Source organism: Mustela nivalis (assembly GCF_964662115.1).
Source record: "Mustela nivalis genome assembly, chromosome: 11".
Taxonomy (NCBI): Eukaryota; Metazoa; Chordata; class Mammalia; order Carnivora; family Mustelidae; genus Mustela; species Mustela nivalis.
Window position 1 is genome coordinate 38,125,339 of NC_139030.1, and position 24,616 is coordinate 38,149,954.

The 24,616-nt window shown below is 37.0% G+C and overlaps 1 protein-coding gene across 1 annotated transcript in view; it reads right to left on the reverse strand.

Moving 5' to 3' along the window:
• Positions 1–12,208: 12,208 nt before the first annotated feature.
• The window catches only part of PPP1R1C (protein phosphatase 1 regulatory inhibitor subunit 1C), a 117,770-nt gene continuing 105,362 nt past the window's right edge, over positions 12,209–24,616 (reverse strand). The window contains exon 5 of the mRNA XM_082690221.1: positions 12,209–12,691. Coding sequence (XP_082546347.1) covers positions 12,603–12,691 — 89 coding nt within the window. The 3' untranslated portion in view covers positions 12,209–12,602. The remainder of the gene's footprint in view (positions 12,692–24,616) is intronic.

The following is a 24,616-nucleotide window of genomic DNA, read 5'->3' on the forward strand; positions in this document are numbered from 1 at the left end:
TCGACACACTCAGCAGTCCTGGGGGGCTGGCACAGCACTGGTCCCAAGCCCTCGGGCGGCCTCCGAACTCCAGATTGCTGGGGCCAGCCACAGGGGTGCGGATTGGATTCAGGAGGTGTGAGGTGGGGCCCCGGGGTGATGCCTCTGCTGCTGGACTGGAGAGCTCCTGCTGAGAACCACAGGCTTACAGGTAAACTTCACACCCCTTGCAAAGCCCCCGCAGTCTAACCCCAAACTGTCTTTGGGCCACAGCTTGCATTCACTTCCCCATTCCCTTTTCTTGGATTTCTGCTCTGCCCTCGCATTGAGGCCTCCTGTGCAAGGGTCTTTGCCATCTTTACCTGTCAAACTCTCCCCCTCGGCCTCCGAGGGGGTCTGCACATTTGCCAGCTCTCCCAGAAAGCCTCTTATCTCTCTGGTGAGGCGCCTCAGACCCTCCTCTAGAGGAACACTGACGGTTTCCCCCTCCAAACTCTTGCTCTAATACGGTAGCCCGCCATGCCATACCCTTGCTCCCAGATAATAAGGCAAGGAAGCACCGCGCCTTAAGCAAAGTAGGTGTTCAGAAAATATTTACGGAATGAATAAATACAAATGAATGAAGGCAGGCAGGAAAAGTTTATATTTGTTTGTCTTAAGTGTTTGATATATGACATATGACTGAGTTAATTCTTTTCCGATAACATCTCTAGTTAATTCAATCAAAATGAGACTCACTTTTCAAGCACTTTAGATCTAAGTAATTCCAAAAAGCCATTTGTGTTTTTTCTCAGAGCAGACACATGGGGAGTGCATTAATTCTTAATTAATACTTAATAGCTGCTAAAAGCAAACCTGAATTCTATGAGAGAAACATTAAGATCTCCCCATCTGTCTCTTGTCAACCCTTGGGGAGATGGGTCTGCTGGTGCAGAGGTATATTAATTGTCGCTAATCTTATCAAATTTGCTAAGCAGAAAAACTCACATTTCCTGGGTGATTTCTTATAGCTTCAATGACTACTAGTGGGAACCATACAAGCTTTGGAGCAGAAATGATCTCAATTCACAGTATGTTTTTGGTGGTTCGTAGCTGTTGGCCTTAATGTTTCCTAACCTCTCACCATGGAGACTTTGATAGAGTGGCGAAATAATAGTGAAGAATATTTAAAGAATCTGGATAGTATCTGACACACTGTTGGTTCTCAATTAACATAAATTAAGGTTGTTATTTTATATTAATCCAGATACCATTATTTCTTGTTGCGTTTTATGTTGCAAGACCTGAGGCAAGAAATACCTTATCCAAGGACTGAATTTCACCCTCAATTCAATTTCAGACTTTCTCATGGTCTGTGCTCTTGGACAAGCCTCAATTTTCTCCTCTACCAAATGGAGATGTAAGAGACCCCCCTATTTTACAGAATTACTGTAATGACAAAATGAAATGATCTACGTAAGATGCTGAGAATGACTGATACAGTTTTTTCTAAACTGAATAGTAAGTGTGAGCTGTAAAAATAAGAATCTACCGAGATTCTCCTTTAAAAGAAACATCCTCTTCTTATAAAATTAATTTGTGATTATAGTTGCAAGAACATAGCACAGCTTTCACTTCAGTAGCAATATCCTAAAAGTCCACAGGATGGGGAGATTTCTCCACGTAAGAGCAGGCTGGCCTTCCTAGAGTAGAGAGTTTATTATCATCAACCCCACTATTTATGTCCCTGCTGGAGGAGAGGAAAGGCAGAATTACATACATGCTAGAGAGATAGAGATGGAGATAGAGTAGATTGAGATAAATTAGTGCATGTATTTATAGACAGATACTTCTTGATATATATGTCGATATGTGCCATGTAGATGTTCAATTCTAGGGAAAACTGTTTAATGCAAATATTAAGAAGAAAAATATCAGCTTAAAGATAAAATAATAACCTTTAGACTTCCAAGATGGCTTGCTAAACAAAACACACTATTTGACATCCAGGTGCACTTAGAAGCAACAACAGCAGTTTGTCAAAAGGAAAAAACTACAGGCACACACCCAGCGAACTCTGCGGGTTTCACAGAACCTTCATTAGCAAAACAAAAAGGTCTTTCTTTGGAGGAAACAAAAAAGGAGAGGACCTTTCCTAATGAGGAAATTGCCCATAAACAGACGCGTCCCCTAAATGTGGTAAATCAGATGCGATCTAGAAGCCAAGTGGGTCAACACTGAAACCAGCATCTTTAAACCCACCACGAAGAAAGGGGCTGCTAGAAATAGCCAGCATGCAAAAGACGAATTCAGATGGAGATGACTTGGCAGCTTGGGCAGGAACCCACTAAAGCGAGATGTGCGGCCAGGCAAGCTGGCCTTGCCTCTCCCTCAGGCTCTCAGGCTCTCTGGCTGCCTTTCTCTTTCCACCTCCCGCCTGGCTGCAGCCTGCTCTTCTTCGCCTTCTGTGGGAGGTCCTCACATTCTTCCTTTCATCTACATTCTTCCGCACGTCTTCCTTCATTCTCACCTAGCCTTTCCTTAGCAGAAGATAATGTGGAAGTGATAATGGAGGGAAGCATTTATTGCATAGGGTTTCAAGTCTCTGAGCTTACTTTAATGGCAAATGGGTTAAATTTTTTTTCTCTTTAAAAAAAGCTTCCCTTCTCATTTCAGCACAGTTACATTATACATATGCATTTGTACACATGTATTTTTGTATACACGTATGTGTACATATACATGCAGACACACATGTATAAACTCTGCACACACATTTGTGTGTGTGTATATATATATATATATATTCCTCAATAGAAAAAATTTTAACTCCAAATTCACAATGAAAGAAAATAGATTTGTAAAAATTAATACACTAATAGGAAAAAAAAGCATACAAATTTAGTTATGCTTTAAATCAAAATTTATTGATTTTTGGATTATATTTTCCCAAAATATTGTATTAGATTATTTTATACCAATACAGCTTTGGGTAGTTCATGATGACATTGCCTAATTTTTAATACTTCTCTGTCCATACTCTAAGAATTATTTTGTTTTAAAAAATCTCATTTAGCTATCAGTCGCTTCCAAAGAAATAACTTCTTCCAGTGAACTGCTTCCTAGAAAACACTGTACTGACCGTGAAAATAGGTAGCTCAAGCCTGGTATCCTAAGAAAAGTCCAGGATAACTGCACTAGTACAGTAAGGTTAATTGAAGTATAATTAATAGTATAATTCCTATCTCAGTTATCACTGGTCTTCATGTCAACTTTAATTTTTAGACTACTGAGTGTTTTCAAAAGCAAATAAAAGACTCATATAGTATTTAAAACACTTGACAAATATAACAAATGAGTGACAATTTCAAAATAGGAAATCTATGTCCCATTAAGACAAAAGAAGAAAGATGAGAACAGCATCTGGTAATGTAATTAGTCTGATTAGAGAAACACATCCATAGAATTTATGCTTTGGGGAAATGTCATGTAACCCACCCATCTACTGCAGTGTCTTCACAAATGCCAGTCTCTTTAAAAAATAAAGAAGAAAGAGAAGATATTCTCCTGTAATTATTAAGGAGATGATCAAGCTTTTTTTTTTTTTTTTTAAATTTTTATCATCCCATTGTTTTGATTCACATAAAGCCACTTTATACCTTGGTCCTATAGGGGAGGAAAAGGGTTTCTGGCCAGGTCCGAAAGTTCGTTCAGCTGGCAAAGACAGACTATTAGGAAAAAAGCATACAGATTTATTTAATATAAGTTTTACATGACATGGGAGTCTTCTTAAGGAAATGAAGATCCAAAGAAACAGATCTGAGTATTGTCATGCTAGGACTGAGGAAGAATGGGGTCCTGGAAGACTAGGATAAGTTAAGGAGAATGAGGTAAGTATAGGAAACTGGGGGGAACTTAGCAGTGCTTATTTGTTTGGATTCCTCTTTGAGTCCCTTTGTCTTCAGAGACAAGGGGACTCCTTTCTTCTAGATATAAGGCACTCCTCACATGAGGGTTTTATGGCCTGTCTCAGGGAGAAGGGCAGAGGGAAGGTGACCTGCCGGCATCTGCCATTTTCTCAGACTCCTTCAGCTTACACCACTCAGAGTGCCAGCTGCCATGTTTTGCAGCAGTGGGTCCTGAACCCCATCATTACCCTTGAGGAAAAAAAGTTATTTTGAAACATCAATAAATTGATTCCTTAATTAGCTTGAGGACAGCAGCAGTTCCAGTGTTCTCTAAGGTTCTTCATTATGTAGCATATTGTTTTTTAATGCCATGATAACTATAGTCTATTCCACAATTGTGCATTTAGGTCTATGGTAATTATCCTTTTTTATATTGTTTTTACTTTTGAGGCAATACAGATCTGGGAGTGGTAAGTAAAAATTAGCATTCTTCAAATCCTGGGGACTGGGGTGCAGAGAAAGGGAAAGGCCATGACAAAAAAAAAAAATTGTGAAATGATTTTTCAGTTTATTAGAAATCAAGGAAAAGAAACTTAAAAAGATTGATGCCCTTTTCTTTAAGAAAAGATTATGCCCACCATTGTCATAAGCTCAGCAATTCTTTCCTTTTAGGAATTAAAGATTGTTTTTTAAAAGCACAGATTTAAACATAAAAAATATTTTTAAATGAGTCACATAGCTTAAAAGGAGTTTCAAATTTGCTGCTTATGTTGGTTAAAAGTCATTTCAGTTTGAGATCAATATCAAAGAATTAAAGTAGAACTCAGGGCTTCTTTCCATTCCAGGATCATTAACAAAATCATCCCCCAATGCTTTAAGTCTGAAATGTAGAAAATTTAGTCTCAGTGCAATCTACAAGAAAATGCAAAAGCCTCTGGTTTCTAAGATGGGCTTTCCCATCCTAAAAACCATCACAATTTCTTAAATCTTAAGAGCATCAACTAATAGAAGCGTTTGTTGAATTATTAGTTCATTTAGGACCATTTATTTTCTTTGGGCACTAGTTTCCTGATCTATAAAGTGAATCCTACCTGTCATACATATTTAATGTGATTATTAACCAAGAAACATAGGTGAGGCCACTTTATTAACTGTAAAGAACTGAACCAATATTAACAGGCAGGAGGGCATCAACAATAATAGCCTTTTTATTTTATAACTAATATATAAATAAATAGTCGTTGTGCCATACTAAACTGAATCAAGACCAGTGGATTTGAAAAAGAAACAGAAGAATTAATAAATATGATGGGATTTGAAAAGAAAAAGGAAACATATTTGAAAGCCTTTCTATTGTAAAAGAAGGCTCGGATTCCAGAATTAGAAAAACTAAAAACGAATCGCTTAAAAATTATCCAAATTCAAGATCTCCCTTCCAGTAGTAGAGAAAAATAAATTAAAACCAAAAAGAATGTGGCAAATAGCATAGCATAAATAATTAGAAAGAACATAAAATGAAGGAACACTATCTGAAAAACATGTCAATATTTATGTATCAAATATCTAAAGTGCTTCAGAAGGTAACCCAAGAGGAAGCAAATGAGACACAATGTTGCAGGTGGAGGTGGTGGTGGTGGTGGTGGTAGTTTTGTGTGGGTAGTTTTCCAAGCTCCCACAGGAGCACAGCACTGACAAGTCCGCTTCTGGTTGTTATCAACTCATTTTGCACCTGGTGGAGAAAAAGAAAATAACAAACTATTCCAGAACACCCTGGAAATGTTCCAGAGTATTTCATACCATGTCACATAAATCTCTGTAAAGGGAAAAATCTGGTATGCAACTTAATAGGAACAAAGCCTGTATGCTGTGATAGAGTAAATTACCCAATTAGTGATTTGTAGGAGGAAATTTTTCTTGGAAGGATTTTAAATCTTAGGGAAAAAAAGCTAACACAACAAACCAAAAGAAAGAAAATTTAGATCATCTTATAAGGAGAAGTTTTAAAAGAATAATTGGTTACAATGCTAATGCTATTAAATACATACATACATACATACATACATACATACATATGGTGCATATTTCTAAGTAAAACAATTTTGTTCTGTCAACTGTCATATAAGCATACAAAGATACCCTTTTTCTCTTCTGATTCCATTCGCTCTTAGTGCTGCTGCTTTCTGTTTATTCCTGTCTCTTCTTTTCTCCTTTGCTGCTCGTCTGCAGTTTCTGAAAGAGAATCAGAGGGGAGAAACAGAGTTTAGTGTTGGAAGGAGCCTCACAGGAACATTTGATCCACCCCCTCATATCATTCTCTACATTTTACTGCTCAGAAAACTGGGTCCCAGTGTTATTATTAAAGGGCTTCCCCAATGTCACATAGCTATAATCAAAGAGGAGATGCCACCCTGTGCCACATCACCTCATTCTTTTTTTTTTTTTAAAGATTTTATTTATTTTGTGAGAGAGAGAATGGGTGCACAAGCATGAGGGGTGAGGGAAGAGCAGAGGCAGAGTGAGAGAGAGAATCTCAAGCAGATTCCACACTGAGCACAGAGCCCTGACACAGGGCTGGATCTCATGACCCTGACACCATGATATGAGCCAAAATCAAGTCACCTGCCTAACCGACAGAGCCACCCAGGGCCCTGCCACATCACCTCATTCTATTTCCTTCTTGTAATTTATCACTATCTGACATGATTTCATTTATTTATTATTATTAATAATCTATGTATTAATTCACATGTATATTGATAGTCTTCAAACACTAGAATATATATCCATGGATTTAAGGACTTTAACTACCTTATTAATAATACCTGTATCCTCAGGACTCATGCATGCACATTCATTGAATAATAAACTAGAATAATGGTCTTTTGCTTCTAAAGTATACTTTTATAAATGATACCAAATTATCCTACAAAAAAATACTACAGAATAATTAAGGCTATCTGAATTGTTCTATCTAGCTACAGGCCTATGATAAACATTAACCTAATTTATGCATTTAAGTAGCAAAAACATCTAGTGAGTGTTAATGTCAACCTTTGACATAAACTGAATAGTCTGTGCTTCCTTTAGATACCTCAGGGAAGAAGAACTTCCCTGAATTCTGTTTGTTTGGGAAGCAGATACTGCTCATTGCTCAGCTGATACCCTTGGTCACTTAGAAAGAGAACCTTGACTAAGTTGGAAGGTGGCAATGTTCCTGGTTTAAAATATTTACTTTTGGGGTACCTGGGTGCTCAGTCGGTTAAGCATCCAACTCTTTTTTTTTGGCTCAGGTCATGATCTCAGGGTGGGGAGACTGAGCCCCCCATCAGTCTCCACGCTCAGCAGGCAATCTGCTTGAGATTGTCTCCCTCTCCCACTGCCCCTCCCCTCTGCATGCATGCTCTCTCTCTCTCTAAAAATAAATGAATCTTTTAAAAAATATTTACTTTCTCCAGCTCCTTTGCATCGAGGGGTAGTCTTATGGCACAGCTCTGGTCCGTAAGGATAGCTTTGCTTGTCTGCTAGATTCTTTCCCTTTCTCTTCCAACTGTTCTTTTTGCTTGGAACAGACTGGAAGCCTGGAGCAGCAGCTCTCTTGGGACCCTGAAGTTACAACTTGGAGAATATTAAGAAAAATGACAAGTGTCTGGATATCCATTAGAGTCTTGAGCCACAGTTCTAGTCCTGGACATTTTACTGTATGACATAATTCAGCCTGTATTTTACTGTTTGTTGGGGTTTCTATTATTCACTGTCAAATGCTTGTTCTGAATGATAATGAAGAATCATTTGCCAATCGTTCTGCTACTTCTAGGATTCTAATCCTAGCGACATATACTCCTGGGGTTCACTGTGTTCATTCCTTCAAATTAGGCTCATTATTACTAAAAGTAAGAGAAAACAGGAAAAAGGCAAGGTCACATGTATAGAGTGAGAAACAAAAAATGAAGATAAATCCAATACATTTTAATACCATTTAATACCATTTTTTACCTCAAGTTTCTAGGCTTCTTTGAGTTCCCTCCTTTGCCTACTTCTCTCTCTACTCTCATGTTCATCTGCCTTCTACACACCAAGTCTCTTTATCTGCATCAGCTAAGTTTTAAATGCAATGAGGAAAGTGACTGAGCCAATGTCTGTCCACAGAATGAAGAGGATTCACAATATAAATGTCAAGAAAAGTACCACAGTTGAATGGTAGCCTCTTTACAAAATGCCTTCAGACACCTATGCATTCATGTAAATTACTTAATTCATACAACATTGCAAAATAGAAACCTTCACCCCCATTGCTATATGAATCACATGGAATGTTTGTAAACTTTAGCACCTTAACTACTTACAATGTCACTTAAAGCCAAAGATGCCCTCCATCATTTTCCTAAAACTCTTCTTCCTCTGATATTTAGTTTTTCAGAATATTATGATATTTGAAATCTAATAATTTAATTTCTTTAAACAGATTTCACATTTTGCAATATAAACATTTTTAATGATTAATATATCTGCTGAAGCTTTGAAAATTGGTTTTTAGAATCAGGGTCTTAGAAAAGTAAGAGCAAAAAATTTAAAAAAAAGAAAAGTAAGAGCATATCTTCCTTCTTCATTTTCAGAGAAAGCAAATATTCAAAATCACTTTGAGCATAAACACTTTGATATAATTAGACATGATTTTTCTCATTATTGAGTTTGCACTTATACAACTGTTAGATGTGGGCAAAGAAACAATTTTTAAATTAATGTAATGTAAGTGGTTTATTTATAGAGTCACAAATCCATATTGCAATTAAATGAACTCTATAGTCCTTACACTTATTTGCTATGACCACACCCAAGACCAGTGTTTCTAAACTTCATTCAATTGTATATTGTTTGGTGATTTTGAGGTACCATCTCTACTATTTCTCTTTAATATTTTCTAATATTTTTCTTTAAATTGATTAAAAATATATTCACACATTAAGGTTGTCTTATCCTAAGCAACAATAGCAGTAAAATCATGATTACATATATTTTCTAATATGTGTTATGACAGTATTTATAAATATAAAAATAAAAGTAATTTGTCTCTTGCCAACCTAAAATAATCTGTTTCCACAATGTAGAAAACATTGCATAATTGAATTAAAATTTAAAATGGATGGTGAAAACTTTTTTAAGAACAGAAAAAGTCCAAGCATTTTGTTTTTTATAAAGACCTTATCCTGGCCAACTCTGGGAAGAGAAACAGCTTACAATATTATTGCCTAATAGAAAGAATCCTGACCTAGAATTCTGCTCTGCCCTGCTTCTGTCTATGCTTCAGTTTCTCATGTTTAGGGAGATTAGGGAAAAAACTGAGTGTATCTCCCTGTCTTAATCTTTCTTAGATTCAGTACACACAATTAAAGAGGATCCAACAGCAAGTGGCCTGGTTGATGAGAAAAGTTGGAAGGACCTAATGGTGTTTTATCAGAGATGAGGCCATTTAGGAGAAGACATCACAGTGCTGAATGAATGTGATCAAGGAGGTAAAATACAGAAGAAAGAGTTTCATGCAGAGAAGAACAGTTAGAGCTCTTTGGTTGGGCTTGGGGTTCAGCTGGAGTTATTCAAGAAGGAAGAGGATCAGTCACTGGTCTATGATACTGAAGAGGATTATGTGTAGGGTAAGGTTTGGATAGATGGCATCGGGTCCTTTCCCACCTTGATAATAACAATAGGCACCAAATACTAATTCCTCCCTAAGCTGGACTAAGCATTTTAATGTGTCTTATCTCATTTAATTTCCACGATAATCCATAGGGGTGGGTATGATGGTACCCATTTTATAAACAGAGTAACAGTCTAAAATTTGATAGGGGTTGAATTTGAACCCAAGCCAGAGTGACTCAAAGCTCATCTACTAGCCATTATAGCATACTATAAATGTGGTCTGGGAAAGATAAAGTTTTTGTTTTGTTTTTTTCAGAAAGTTTCTTTAACCATTCAGCCAAACTGAAGCCAAGTTGTCTTCTTGAAAAAAATTTGTTGTAAACTATAACTGTGTGAAAAGGAAACTGAAAAGCCATTATCTCAGCTGGCTTCCTTCAGATTTCTGAGAAAGCCAACATATTTCCCAAGGAAAACTTGTGCTTTTAATTGCAAGCTCTGTTTTGAGAGTAGAGATCAGAATGGAAGAAACCAACATTTCCTAAGGAAAACTTATGCTTTTAATTTTTATATCTTTGTGTTTTTAATAAGAAGAGAAGAATCCAGAAGCCATGCTACTTATTTACCCAAATGATGTTTAAAAATCAGCAAAAGCTTTGATTTATTTTTTCTGAATCCTTTTGAAACAAAAAACAAAAAACAAAAACCAGCAACACATTTTGAAAGTGTGTTCAAGGAAAGGGAAGGGCAAATTTTATTTTCTAGCACTTTGGGGTATCTCAAATAGTCTCAAGGAGCGCCAGAATGTTTTCCACAAATAATTCAAAATCATGAAAATAAATCTGTGTCTTAATCATGTTTTAAGTAGAAAGAAATTTAGGAAATCAAACAAATAGTCACAGCAGGTGATCTAGAAACTCCTGAAAGTTTTGATTGAAATCAATTTTAACAACAACAACAACAAAACCCATAAAAAGCTAGGGGTGGGGGTGGGGAAGGAAGGAAGAAAGGAAGAAAGAAAGGAAAGGAGCATAGCAAGGAGGAAAGACACTTAGAACTAGAGTACTCATTCATACTTGGTGATACTACTTATCAATGAGTTTTGCATTTATTTTCTTGGGGAAAAATGTTCTCTCTATTGCATTGTCTAATAGATTCATATATTTCTCTTAATCTCTGTATTATAAACTTGCATTCAAAATTAAAAACAACAGTTTTACTTCTTTGAATCTTGACATAAGATCCCACAATGGATTTTACATTTACATTTTTTCCTCCCATCTCAATTTCCCTCTTTATTGACTTCTGAGAAATCCTTTCATTTTTTTTCATCCATGAAACATTGACCCTCACCAATATCATCAGTGTGGGAACCAAACGGGGCATTCCACCAACCTCACTAAATTTTGTGGCACAGATACTTTACCTTGAAATGCCATAAATCATTAATGGAGCACCTGGGTGGCTCAGTCAGTTAAGTGACTGACTCTTGGTTTCCCCTCACGTCCGGATCTCAGGGTTGTGAGATCAAGCCCAGTGTCAGGCTCTGTGCACCACAGAGTCTTTTTGAGATTCTCTCTCTCTCCCCACCTCCCTCCCCCTCTATCCCTCCTCCTGCCCACACACACACTGAGCTCTCCCTAAAATAAATAAGTAATCAAAAATCTTTAAAAAATAATTAATGTTGTCCTGGAGCCAGAACTTTGAACAACCAAAAGCCTTATTCAATACACACACACTCACATACACACACACACATATATATGTATATACATATATATATGTAAAAAAATATATATATATATTTATATATACATATTGTTCTGGAAAATCTTGCTTTATACTGATACTTTATTTTCTTGTCCTTAGAACTGATAGAAAAAAAATATATATATATATTTATATTTTCTATCAGTTCTATATATATATATTTTCTATCAGTTCTAAAAACAAGAAATGATCTTTTCTTTATTTTTTTTTTAAAGATTTATTTATTTGACAGAGAGAAATCACAAGTAGACAGAGAGGCAGCCAGAGAGAGAGAGAGAGGGAAGCAAGCTCCCTGCTGAGCAGAGAGCCCGATGCGGGACTCGATCCCAGGACCCTGAGATCATGACCTGAGCCGAAGGCAGCGGCTTAATCCACTGAGCCACCCAGGCGCCCCAATCTTTTCTTTATTTTTATAACCCCCAGCAAAGTCGTTTGCTCGAGATAAACTCATTAAAAATAGTTATTGAGTTAATGAATGACTATATTCATGAATTAATGAATGACTGTATCCATGAATTAATGGAATTTCTTACTTGACGATAATAGAAGATTTATAAAATACTAATGATTCCTTAAAATGCAATAAGAAATAGCTCATATTTCAAGTAATAACCAAAAAAGCGGCAGGGGAGATTTTGGCATATTTTATTTTAGATTTAGCATTTTTCTTTCTTAATAGCTAGTGGAAATGCTGGGAAATATATCTCTCAAAGCTCAGAAAAATGAGACCTTTGCAGTCCTTTAGCCATTAACATGCTGGAAGCAAAAGGATGGTCAATACTTAAAGACTAATACATTATGATCTTTTGAATCAAGAAACTGAGGATTTCTTCATCAGAAATAAATACCACATATGGTTCTATATACTGAAACATGATAAATGAAACTGAAAAGTTTCCTTAAAAACTTCCTCTGTAAGTTAAACCCGGACACACCATGTCTAAATGTATTTAATATTTATTTTTTACTCTTAAAGTGAAGCTATTTACATTTGACCTTAGAAGGCAGACCACATCAGTAGGACATGAGAGATTAAGCTCCGCAGTATTAAAGTTAGAACACTTACGTATTTGCAAATGTCTATGCAAATGTCATTAAAAAGAAAAATCACCATAAAATAAATGTTTATTCTTTAATTGTAATATTGAACAATCTGTACTTAGTTCTAAAGTTCAGTCAAGGGAGAGCTTCCCAGGAGGTGTATTACTATTGTATGAGTGTGGAGAGCAGAGGTGGAGAATGCTTCTGGAGGTCAAGGAGTGGCCTTCCATGGGATAGTCAGAAAAGTTAATAGTTCAGTTATTCCCAAGAAGCCTTCTTGCTGCAGACCCGTAATTAATGTTCCCACTGCTCCTCTCTTTCGTTTACACCTTCTTCTTCTTCAGGGAATGCTGATTCACTCTGGCCTTTCAGATGCTTAACCCCTGAAATTATAAAAAATTATGCTCTATTTAAGTGAAATTTATTTCTAGCAGATTCATTGCTTTGCTGCAAGAGATAAAGAAAATGAGTGGAAAGTTTTCTCTGGTGTATACATGTTTTCCACAAGAATTTCAACCATCTAACCCTATATAAACCTCTTAATTCACTGAGAAAATCAAAACACACCCAGCCAAATTTCCATTAGAGACAGGCTTCCTTTATAATTAAATCTTCTCCATTAAGAATTGCCTCACAGCCTATTAAAAACCTGTTAACTAAAAATCTGCTCACAGGCTCTTATTGTAATTCTGATATATCATTTAGTTCAAATATTTCTTTTGGCATCCCTGAATTCCATTACAACAAGAACCATTGAAGAAACCCCTAGGAACAAAGGGGTGTGTGTGCCATTTCTGTAACTTGTAAACAACAAAAGAATCATGATATTGTTAGTCTCCTTCAGGAATCAGAACATATTCATTTGATTACGAAATTTCTGTATACAAAATTCTCCAGTAACTTCCCCCACAGCCCACAGAGAAGCAAAACACTGGCACACCTCTGCCTGCTCCACAGGCTTATAGATCCTGGCCTCTCCCTACTTATTTGGCCTCATTCCTTCCCAGCCCTTCCTGCTTCCCCCTTTCACAGTAAATTATGAGTTACTAGTTAAGGACACTAACCTACTCTTCCACATTCCCTGATCATTCCCGGCTCCTTCAAGCCTCCACGCTCTTATCGTTGTCTTCTCACTGCCAAATAGCCTCTTCGTACTCACCCACCCGATATTCTCCGGCTCATGCCGCTGCCTCAGCTTGTCTCCTCCGGGAAGGCTCCTCTCATTCCCTACACAGACTTAGCTAGGCTTTTTTCATATTTCCCTACAGTTCTTGGATCGTTTTCTCTTGTATCAATTACCATACAGAACTGATTTGTTTACACATCTTTCTCATTAGAGCAAACTTCTTGATGTCAACATTATGTAGTTTCAGTTTGGGGTCTCAGACACAATGCCCGGCAAACAGTATGTACTCATCCATATTGATTGAATAAATGGCTGATACAATTAAAAAATAACTTGGTTATGTTTTTGGCATATTTTTTTTTCAAGATTTCAAAATTAACCCAAATTTGGAGTATAAACCAAAAGGCAACTACCACAACCATATACTCAAAATCTAAGAATTACCTCCTGTTTCACTTGGGTCCTGTTCTGTTAAAACATCATAAGAGCAGACACTCCATGCATTGCTACTTAACGTGAAAAATTTTATACATGTTTCATATTTTAGAAAATTCATTTATAAGATTTTTCTAAATATTACTGAAAAATATTTGGTTAGAATTGATAAATGAAAGGAAGTCACTGCTCATGTTTGTTATGAAACAAAAAACTTAAAAAAAGGTGGATTTGCATGTACTGTAGTCAGCAATCCACAGAATGCTGTTTGGCAAAGAACAACATCCTTGGGCTTGGTGGATTATCTTGCAAAAATATTTGATCAGTTGTAATAATATTTAAATACTTTAATTTCATCTGTAAACACAGATCACTCAAAATTCCTGTTGACCCAAAACAGTAGATGGACATTTATTATTAACAAATGGAGCTTATCTTATATATTATAAATTACGGGGTGGGAGGAAGATGTCTAAATGTTAAGGAGAAGGTAAGGGAATTCATTCATTCAATAAACATCCAATCAGTTATTCTGTTAGGGTCTCATATACCTTGGTCGCTAAACCTCACAACTCCATGACAGAAATACCTGGATGGTGAAATTTAGACTCAAAGAAGGTAAGTGATTTGTTCAGGGATATAAGGACAGTGTAGTTTTAAGAGAAGTTATGACACATACTATTTCCTCAGTACACTGATGACTGATTGAATGAATAGTGAATGAGGCATAAAAGTTCTATTTTCAGGAGACCTTAACTCATTTTCACCTTTAGTTTTTCTGGATGCTTGATACAGATTTTCCTGTCATTCTCTAGGAGTTATTATAGGTTTACAGTACCCATTAACCTTGCTTTGACAATGTTGGAATTCCTTCTGGAATATTAAAGCACAATAATCATTCAGCCACATTTCACTCTCCTATGCTGAAATTGTCTGTACCTCTCCCAGTCTGAAAAGGTTCTGTTATCTCCAGAGCTCATCCCTTTCACCCACAAGGCAACTACACAGTAATAAAGTTGTGTTTAAGACAACTTTCTTTAAATTAGAGTTAGTAACTTAATGGCAACATTGATTCATTTATGTGAGGGGCTGAAACATTAAGAAAATATGGTAACCAAAAAGTCCAACTTACTAAATAATTAGTCATTTCCCTTACTTGAGTATAGGCCTATTTGCTTTTAATTTATTTTATCACCCAATAATGATCACAGTGTTATAAAAGGAAGCCTTTTTAAAAGTAAAATCACCACTTGGGCAAACCTGGGAAGACGCATTTCTTAGCCTTTTCCATGAGTGACATTAACTATTTCTAAGTGAAAGATTTGGTGAGATGGGAGTTGATAACATGAACATCTCTACAGAACCACACATTCTTTGGTTCTCAAAGCAATTTATATTCAGGTCATCATTCCACTGAATAACGGATAGTTGGTTAACTTGTGTCTTGAGTCTTTTTTCCTATGAGTAATATTTGTTTGGTTATGGAGGCAGCAGTACTAACAGGTCTGTGTGAGGTCTGTGAAGACTACCTAATAATTTCTGTCTTCCCATGCCCTTCTCCTTTTCCCAAACACACAGATACTTTATATTTACATTTTCTTAAAACCTTCATTTAATATTAAGGTAATTCTGAAGGTGGAAGAAAACGACTTGGTCTGGGGGCCTGAGAAAATCCTCAGAGCCGCCTCCTCCCTGGAATGCTAAAAGCATATATTGAAACACCTTGCCTGCTCAGGACTGACTCTGCACAGCATACAGCAAAGAGGCTCCTGGAGCAAACAGACTCAGCCAGCCCTGCACACAAGAAAAAGCCAAGAGATCCAAAAAACACAATAGGCGTTCATCTTCTCCATAGCAAATGAACACAGGCGAAGGAACCAAAGGTAAGGTCAAGATATGCAGTATGAAGGAATGAAGAAAACAGAGTTGGAGCAAAGGAAACAAGACTGAGTAAAAGAAGAAAAAGAAAGGAAATAAATGTTGCTCCAAACAGGACGTAATCCTCCTGCTCTTCTCCATTCTCTAGATCAGGTGGTGGTTAAAAGTGAGTTGGATGAAGTTGTGAAGTGACTGAGTGAAGAGTTATGAATAATGAATCCACAGAGGGAAGCTTATGTTTGGCAAGCCATGGGTCAATATGTTTATCAATTAATTTGGAGTGAAAAAAAGCCAGGCTTATTTACATTTATAGATGACATAACACCCGGAGGGAAAGATGGCATGAAGAATGATAAAACTAGTATTCCCAAAGCTTTCCAAGAGCAGGGAATAGGCTGATGTGGGTAAGATGCTGCTGAACACGGAGTTTGTTTTTAGAAAGATTTCTTTGCCTCTAAGAAATAGAGAATGAGTGGGGCCTCAACTGATTGCAGTTAAGGGCTTCAGGTGATCACAATTCCAACACAACCCAGCAGAGTCACCTGTTTAGAGACGAGGCTCTTGGTGGTGTCAGAGCATTCCTAACAGCAGGCAGCACTTTAAGGAATGCTCCCTAACCATAGGTTGACAGACTTTTCTGGAATATGCTGCCTGATTGTGAGCTCTCTGTTTCAAGAGTTCCACTGAAGAAGGTAATTGAGATTAAAGTAGTCTTATGAAATTGCTTTTCTAGAACAATTGTATTTGAAACTGGAATGCCTGCTAAGTAACTAAGAGAGGACAAAGAGACTGCCATTGAATTCCTAACACACTGGAAAAAGAACTGAAATTTATCTAAATAGCTCCTGAGAGCAGACAGAGTGGACATTGATGTAGTGAGGGCAGATTATAGCTCAATAAAGAAAAGAAAATTCCTAAACTCTTTGCCCAACAATAAACATGTGAGTGAGCTTTCATCACTATATGGATTCAAGTCTAAGCTAAATGTCTGTCTCTGAGATGGGTCATAGAAGGAGGCTTGCATTGCGTAACAGGAGACACTGACCATCTTGCCGACCCTCAGATGCTTTTAATCCATAAAAGAGATCTTCTTTCTACTGAAAAATTTGCTCTGCTATGTGTACTTTAAATTACAAAAAAAGCAATTATGACTTCTAATGACATAAATGACTCAAATCCACATTTTAAAAACTAATTCACCTGGGAGTAGCAAATGTAAATGGATTCTTTTTTTTCCCCAACCACATACTTTAGACCTTAAAAATCATTCTAAAGTCCTCTAGGGAATATGTGGGTGGATTTTACAGAGTCTCTGACCCTTTTGGAACTCTATTTATAGTTGTATTTGTGCTTTTGGGGGGAAAAAGGCTCATAGTTTTCAGCAGAATCTCAGAAAGGTCTCTGACCCACAAATAATTGTGAATATGAATCCTGATCTAATCTCTTTAGCTTAAAGATGAAGGAGCAATATCAGTGTGCAAATGACTTGCTTAAATTCACACAGCACTCATTGGCTGAGCTGGGACATAAACCTTGGTCCCTAATTCTTACTGGGGGCTCTTCACCTGGGTCACCAGGACCCAATCTTGCCTTGTCATTGACCTTTTCCCAATTTAAAACCTGAAGGAACATCAAGCGCTAAGATCATAAGTGCCTTTTTTATTATTACATTCCTTGCAATAATTTTACATAGCTGATAGACTGAGATGTAATTTGTCAGTCTTTTGTTATTGCTACTGTTTTTAATGGAATTTGGAATCAGAAAGATACAACAGGATTTAATCTCAGCCAGGAACATTCCCAGAATAGAACCAAGTTACAAATAATGTTCAGATGGTCAGAAAAGAAGCAGCCTTTCTCTTTGCCATGCTCAAACCTGAGACAGGATTCTGGGAGACACAGAAAACATATCATGGTCTAGTCTGGGAGATGAGACCTAGTAGTCATCAAGCAATAGGAGTTAAACACCGTAAAATAATAAAGTCCCTGCTGTGTGTTAGGCACAGGAGAGACACAACTATAGACCAAATGGAGATGAGGGACAAGGGGCGATGAGGTATATATAAATGAAGTTAATTCTGTGAATATGTGTTACAGACCAGTACTACAAATAATACATTTGGAGAGTTCTGGTATGGGAAAAAAGAACTCCAACTTGGGAGATACTAATTTGGAGAGCTATTTATTAAGCAATATACTAGATAAAGGAAACAGAAAGTCTGAGTTCTATATAAGAAAACTATTTGCAAAATACAATTAACAGCCATTCATTTTCTGAAGGCCTACTACATACAAAAGAGTGATTTCAGTGGCCCTATAAAGGTTATGTTCTAGGGGCACCTGGGTGGCTCAGTTGTTAAGCATCTGCCTTCGGCTTAGGTCATGATCCCAGGGTCCTGGAATTGAGCCCCACATTGGGCTCCCTGCTTCGCAGGAAGCCTGCTTCTTCCTCTCCCACTCCCCCTACCTACTTGTGTTCCCTCTCTTGCTGTATTTCTCTCTGTCAAATATATAAATAAAATCTTTTTCTTTTTTTAAAAGATTATGTTCTAATGGTTCCTGGTATTTTGACCCTTCAAATTTTATCAAAATAATCATGCTAGATATACTTGAGGGATATAATGTATCCTACAACATGGTACAGCAGAGCCTGGGTGGCTCAGACAGTTAAGCATCTGCCTTCAGCTTAGGTCCTAGGATTGAGCCCCGCATCAGGCTCCTTGCTCAGTTGGAAACCTGCTTCTCCCTCTCTCTCTCCCTGTCACTCTGCCTACTTGTGCTCTAGCTCTCCCTCTCAAATAAATAAAATCTTAAAAAATAAATAAATAAACAAAGAAAACATGATACAGCAGTCCCATCATCTCTCAGACAGAAAATCTGCTTTCCATTTCCCAAAATGCTTTCATATGTATTTGTTTAATATTCTTGTCATTTATTTATAATGCCTAGCTATACATTAATACACTTAGGGTCACAGAGATCAAGAGATATATCAATTTCATTCGGAATGAAAGCTAAACACATTATCATGACCTGAACTCACCTTAAATCTATTTTCTACTTTATCTGAAGTAAATTACATATAAGCAGTACAGTTAATCTCTGTTCTAATATGGTGACTGGTCAGTTAACATAAACCGCAAATCAACATGTGGTCATTTCATTTAATACCCTATTACTCAGGAAAGCATTTTTCTGGAGAGGATTAAATGTGTGATATGAATTTCTCTTCATCATACACAGAAATAGGGGCAGCATGTTTATGTGATATTAATAACTATTTGTGAATATTATATATCTTATATATATTTTTACTATGATACATTTCACCAAAGCTCTTGCCCAAGAGTAAACCCTAGGTAAAAGATTTAGCAGTAAATACAAAGGAGAAGATAGGGTAGGAGGAGCAGTTACATACTGTCTGTTAGAAGTGTGAATTCAAATAATATCTCTGGAGAGTAGTTTAGTCTTACTTAAAATGTAAAGTGCCCACATCTTTGTCAGTAAGTATGAGGTAGGAGCCAGAATTTTGTGAGAATCCTACTACTCAGCCTAGGATGAGAATCACTTTGAGGAACTGAGTACCTCTTTTGCCCTCTATAGTCAAGTGCCCTACCAATACTCCTTTTTGCTTCTAAGCTAATGCATTCCCTATGAACTCAGAAATAGAGTTAAATTTCTAAGCCTCCATATAATGGAGCTAAATGTGTTGAGCAGTTTCACTTTAGAAAGGGACAGAACGGCTCCCTAGCTTGCAAGACATTGATTGAACACAATAGCATGTCTAAAATAAAGAATGCATCAATCAGCAGGAGTCAGTGGTTAGCCTTGAAAGCACTAAAAATAAAATAACGAAAGGGGAGTTGCATTTACAGCCACAGAAGCTAATGCTGTCTGTGTTTTTTAAGCATGCCCATTGGAGAGTGCCCTGTGCTGGCATTTTAGAAGGCTCTGTCTTCCAGGCAGGGTAGTTTTCTACTGAAGCAATGATCTCTATAGGCTACCATAGCCTGATGTCAATATACGCCCAATGACATAGCCAAATCATCCAGCTCTGATTCCAATTTCACTGAGAAACCTCTGACAACAACAGAGCTTCTTCACAGGGAGAAATGACCTCAACTAGGTGTAAAGAAGGTAGGAGTGAGTTGTGGGGCTATCTAGAAGACCGTTCCCCGCAAATGGAACAAGAATGGTAAACACTTTGAAGTGTGTCTGCCATGATCACAGGACAGCAATGAGCTTAGAGTGTCAGCAATGAGGCAATACTGGGAGGTAAGCTCAGATAGCAGAACTCGGTCTGGGCGGAAGAGGAGCCTGACAATATATGATCTCAGGGGACGTGATAAGCATTTTAGCTGTTATTCTGGGAAGTTACTGACAGATATTTTTGGTGTTTTTGTTTGTTTGTTTGTTTGAGTAGAGGAGCAACATGATCTGATTTTCAAAGCATTTTTATAGACTCACTCCAGAGGCCACAATGTAAAAGCTTTGACGTTACCACTCTATTTTAACAAGGAAAACGCTGAACAAGCTGAAAAAAAAAAAAAAAAAAAAAAAACACCTCTTCTTAGATCCATTAGAGAAGCAAGGTCACAGAGCAAACCACTGCCAAAATATGGAAATACAGAAAGGTGAATATAAAGGAACACAACTTACTGGAGCAGAAACCCATGTGGAAACTAGTTCCAGGGTAGGAAAACCTGAGCTAATATTAACTGATGAATGCCTGAAGGCTCAGTGTGGACAGATGGACAGATTAAAAACTCCGGGGGCAGGAGAATAACTGTTTAGGGCCCTCAAAGTCTCGTGTATTTTATCTCCTGGAGCTCTAGTAGGTTCTCACAGTAAAACTCTGAGAAAAAGCTCATGCTTTTCAAAAGGAAGGGGGATAGTGGCCATTTTCAAAAACAGAGCATTCTATTCTTAACAAGTTCAGCTCTCAGGAGGCTTTTACCAGAGCCTAACCTTCTGGGATTATATCAAAGACTAACCTACCTAGGGGGAGAGAAATACCAAATTCCATCCCATTTAGCCATCCTATCCCACTTAAGTGGGGAGGAGAGGTACCAAGAAGCACTGGTGAGGTTTACGGTCCACAAGCACAGGCTCGCTAAAAGGGCGAATCTTTTCATAGACCATAGAACACTTCTTCCCCAACCCTTACCACCATGTTACTAAAGATCTGAAGGGGTTCCTGGGTGGCTCGGTGGGTTAAAGCTTCTGCCTTCAGCTCAGGCCATGATCCCGGGGTCCTGGGATGGAGCCCTGCATTGGGCTCTCTGCTCAGCGGGGAGCCTGCTTCCCCCTCTCTCTCTCTCTGCCTGCCTCTCTGCCTACTTGTGCTCTCTCTCTGTCAAAAAAAAAAAAACAAAAAAAAAAAAACAAAAAAATTGTTTACCACAGTTCCTTTTACCCAGAGCATCATGTTCACCTTTCCACAAAAATTACAAGGAACCTATAGGCAAAAAACACAGTTTGAAAAGACTAAACAACCATCAGAACAAGAGTCAGATGTAACAGGAATGTTGGAATTATCACACCAGGAATTGTGTTTTAAGCTATAATTAAAATGCAAATGAATTTAATGGAAAAAATAGATAACCTGTAAGAACAGATGGATAATGTAAGGAGAGAAATGGAGATTCTAAGGAAGAATAAAAAAGAAATACTGAAAATCAAAAACATTGTAACAGAAATGAAGAATGTCTTTGACAGGCTCATTAGCAGACTGAATATGGATGAGGAAAGAATCTCTGAGCTTGAAGATATAACAAGAGAAAATTCCAAAGCTGAAAAAGCAAAGAGGAAAATATGAAAGAGAATATGCAAGAACTGTGGGACATCTATAAAAGATGTAACATACAGGTAATGGGAATACTAGAATGAGAAAAAAGAGAAAGAAATAGAGGCAATATTTGAAGCCATAATGACTTGAGAATTTCTCTCTAATTAATGTTAGATCCAGGAAGCTCAGAGAATTCCAAGCAGGATAAATATCCAAAATACTATGCTTCTGTATATAATATTCAAGCTATAGAAAATCAAAGAAAAAGAAAAAAAAATACTGAAAAAAGCCAGAGTGGGAGAAAATTCTTGCCTAGAGAGGAATAAAGATAAGAAACACATCCAACTTCTCAGAAACTATGCAAGAGAGGAATGAAGAGTAATATTTAAAATGCTGACAGAAAAAAACCCCAGCAACCTATAATCCTGTACACCGTGAAATTATCTTTCAAAAAGAAGGAGAAATAAAGACTTTCTCAGACAAATAAAAATTGAGTGAATTTATTGCCAGGAGGCCTGCCTTGCAAGAAATATCAAAATTCTTTAGACAGAAGGAAAGTAACATGGATCAGCAACATGGAACTATATAACAAAAGGAAGAACATCAATGAAAGTGTAAATGAAGATAAAATAAAAACCTTAACTTCAAAAAAAAAAAAACACAAAACCTTAACTTCTCTTATTTTTAGTTGATCTAACATCTGATGTTCCAAAGTAATAATAGCAATAATATATTCATTTATGTATGCTATGTATACATGTTTTATATATGTTTATGCATGCTTATACACAAGTGAAATAAATGACAGTGATCATATAAGGTACACGAGAGAATAAGACTATTGCATTATTATTATAAGGTACTCACACTATCTGTGAAATGGTATAGTATTATTTGAAAGTAGACTTGGATTAGTTGTAAATGTATATTGCAAATTCTAGGGCAACCACTAACTTTTTTTTTAAAAGTATAACCAATAAGCTAAGAAAGAAGAGAAAATATAATGATACAAAATGCTCCATAAAAACTACAAAAGGCAAAGAAAGAGTGGAAGACAAAAATAGAGACAAACAACACGGGCAACAAATAGTGTGGTATTTATTAATATAAGACCCAACTATAGATTGTCTATAAGAAATTTCTTTAAATAGGGGCACATGGGTGGATAGGTTGGTTAAGTTACTGCCTTTGGCTCAGGTCATGATCTCAGAGTGCTGGGTTTGAGACCTACATCGGGCTCCCTACTCAGCCAGACATCTGCTTCTCCCTCTGCCTCTCCCTGCCTTCCCTGCTCATGCTTGCTCTTGTTCTTCCTCTCTCTCAAATAAAATAAATAAAATCTCTAAAAAAAATAAATTTCTTTAAATATAGAGATATGTACAGATTAAAATTATAAATGAGTGGAGAAAATATATTTTGTTGACATTAATCAAAGAAAGCAGGAGTAGCTATACTACTTTTTCACCAGCTAGACCCCAAGACTTGATCTTAACTGCCCACCTGTTTATACTCACTCACAATTTGTCCCACATTTTTCTTTAAACTCTTTTCCAGCTTATCTCTAAACTCAAGCAAATGGAAAGCAAAATTGCCCCTTGAGAGAGAGAGAGCCTGCCCAGACCACCCAGACCAATTTGAGCATAACCCCAACTTAGGCCTGCACAGATGGACCATGGAGTGACCTCGAGAATGACCAACAATTACACTTACCTCACTGTAATACTCTGCCCAAGTAGTACAAGCCTCATTTACATTACATATAATGTATGTATAGGCATGTTTCCATAAGGCACAACCTTAAGCCTGCCTCTACATATGATGACAAGGCCCCCCTTTTTAAATACTTATCCTAACCCTAAATGAAAGGAAGGAACGTATCCACCCTTGTTCAGGGAATCACAGCTTTGTAAGTTACTCCCTGTGATCCCCTTATTTGCTGCAAAAATAAAGTTGACTTTGTACATCAACTCCACCTGGTTTATCTGTAACTCACCAAAGCGGAACTCATGTTGGCTTGATTATGCTTTCAGACTGAATAGACTTCAAAGCAAGGAAAATTATCAGAAATAAAGGAGGGCATTATATCTAACAAAACTACAATTGAGATAAAACTCAATTCTTTATTCCTAATGCCTGATCCTAGACAAGGAAACACAATTGACAAAAAGTTTACAGCCTTGAAGACCACTTTCACATAAAACTTTAAACCACATCTCTTAAGTAAGCTTTAACATTTCCTGAAAAACGTACTTTATTTTCCTGTTTAAATCATTAAATTTTTTGGGATGCCTGGGTGGCTCAGTTGGTTAAGTGGCTGCCTTGCGCTCAGGTCATGATCCCAGCGTCCTAGGATCGAGTCCCACATTGGCCTGCTTCTCCCTCTGCCTCTGCCTGTACTCACTCTCTCTCTCTCTCTGACAAATAAATAAATAAAATCTTTTTAAAAAATCATTAAATTTTTCACTCCTGGAACAATGTCTAAACAGCATAGATGCTCAGCTCATTTTAAGTGAAAAAATAACTGACTTCAACCTCACTTTCATTAAAAGTATTTCCCATTCAAAGTATACATAATTTCAGCCTAGTCATTTTTTTTTTCAGATGAATGAAATTCTGCCCCACCAATTTAAGTCACATCTTCTATGGCAGAAAAAGTAAAGTGTTCTTGGTCTGAAGTTAGTTTGTTCTTCTCAGTCTCCTAAACATTTTTAGGTTACCAATCTAGACTTGGCAATTACAATTTAAGAAAAAGCATAGTAGGGGCACCTGGGTGGCTCAGTGGGTTAAAGTCTCCGCCTTTGGCTTGGGTCGTGATCCCAGGGTCCTGCAGGAAGCCTGCTTCCCTTCCTCTCTCTCTGCCTGCCTCTCTGCCTAATTGTGACCTCTGTCTACCAAATAAATAAATAAGATCTAAAAAAAAAAAAAAAAGAAAAAGAAAAAGAAAATGCATAGTAAATCTTAAAGATGGAAACAAGAAATGATACTTGCCCCAGTTTATAATGTTGCTCTGATCCCTAAATACAGGTAATTAATCCCATTGAGTATATATCTTTTACAACAAATAGATTTACGTATTGTGGT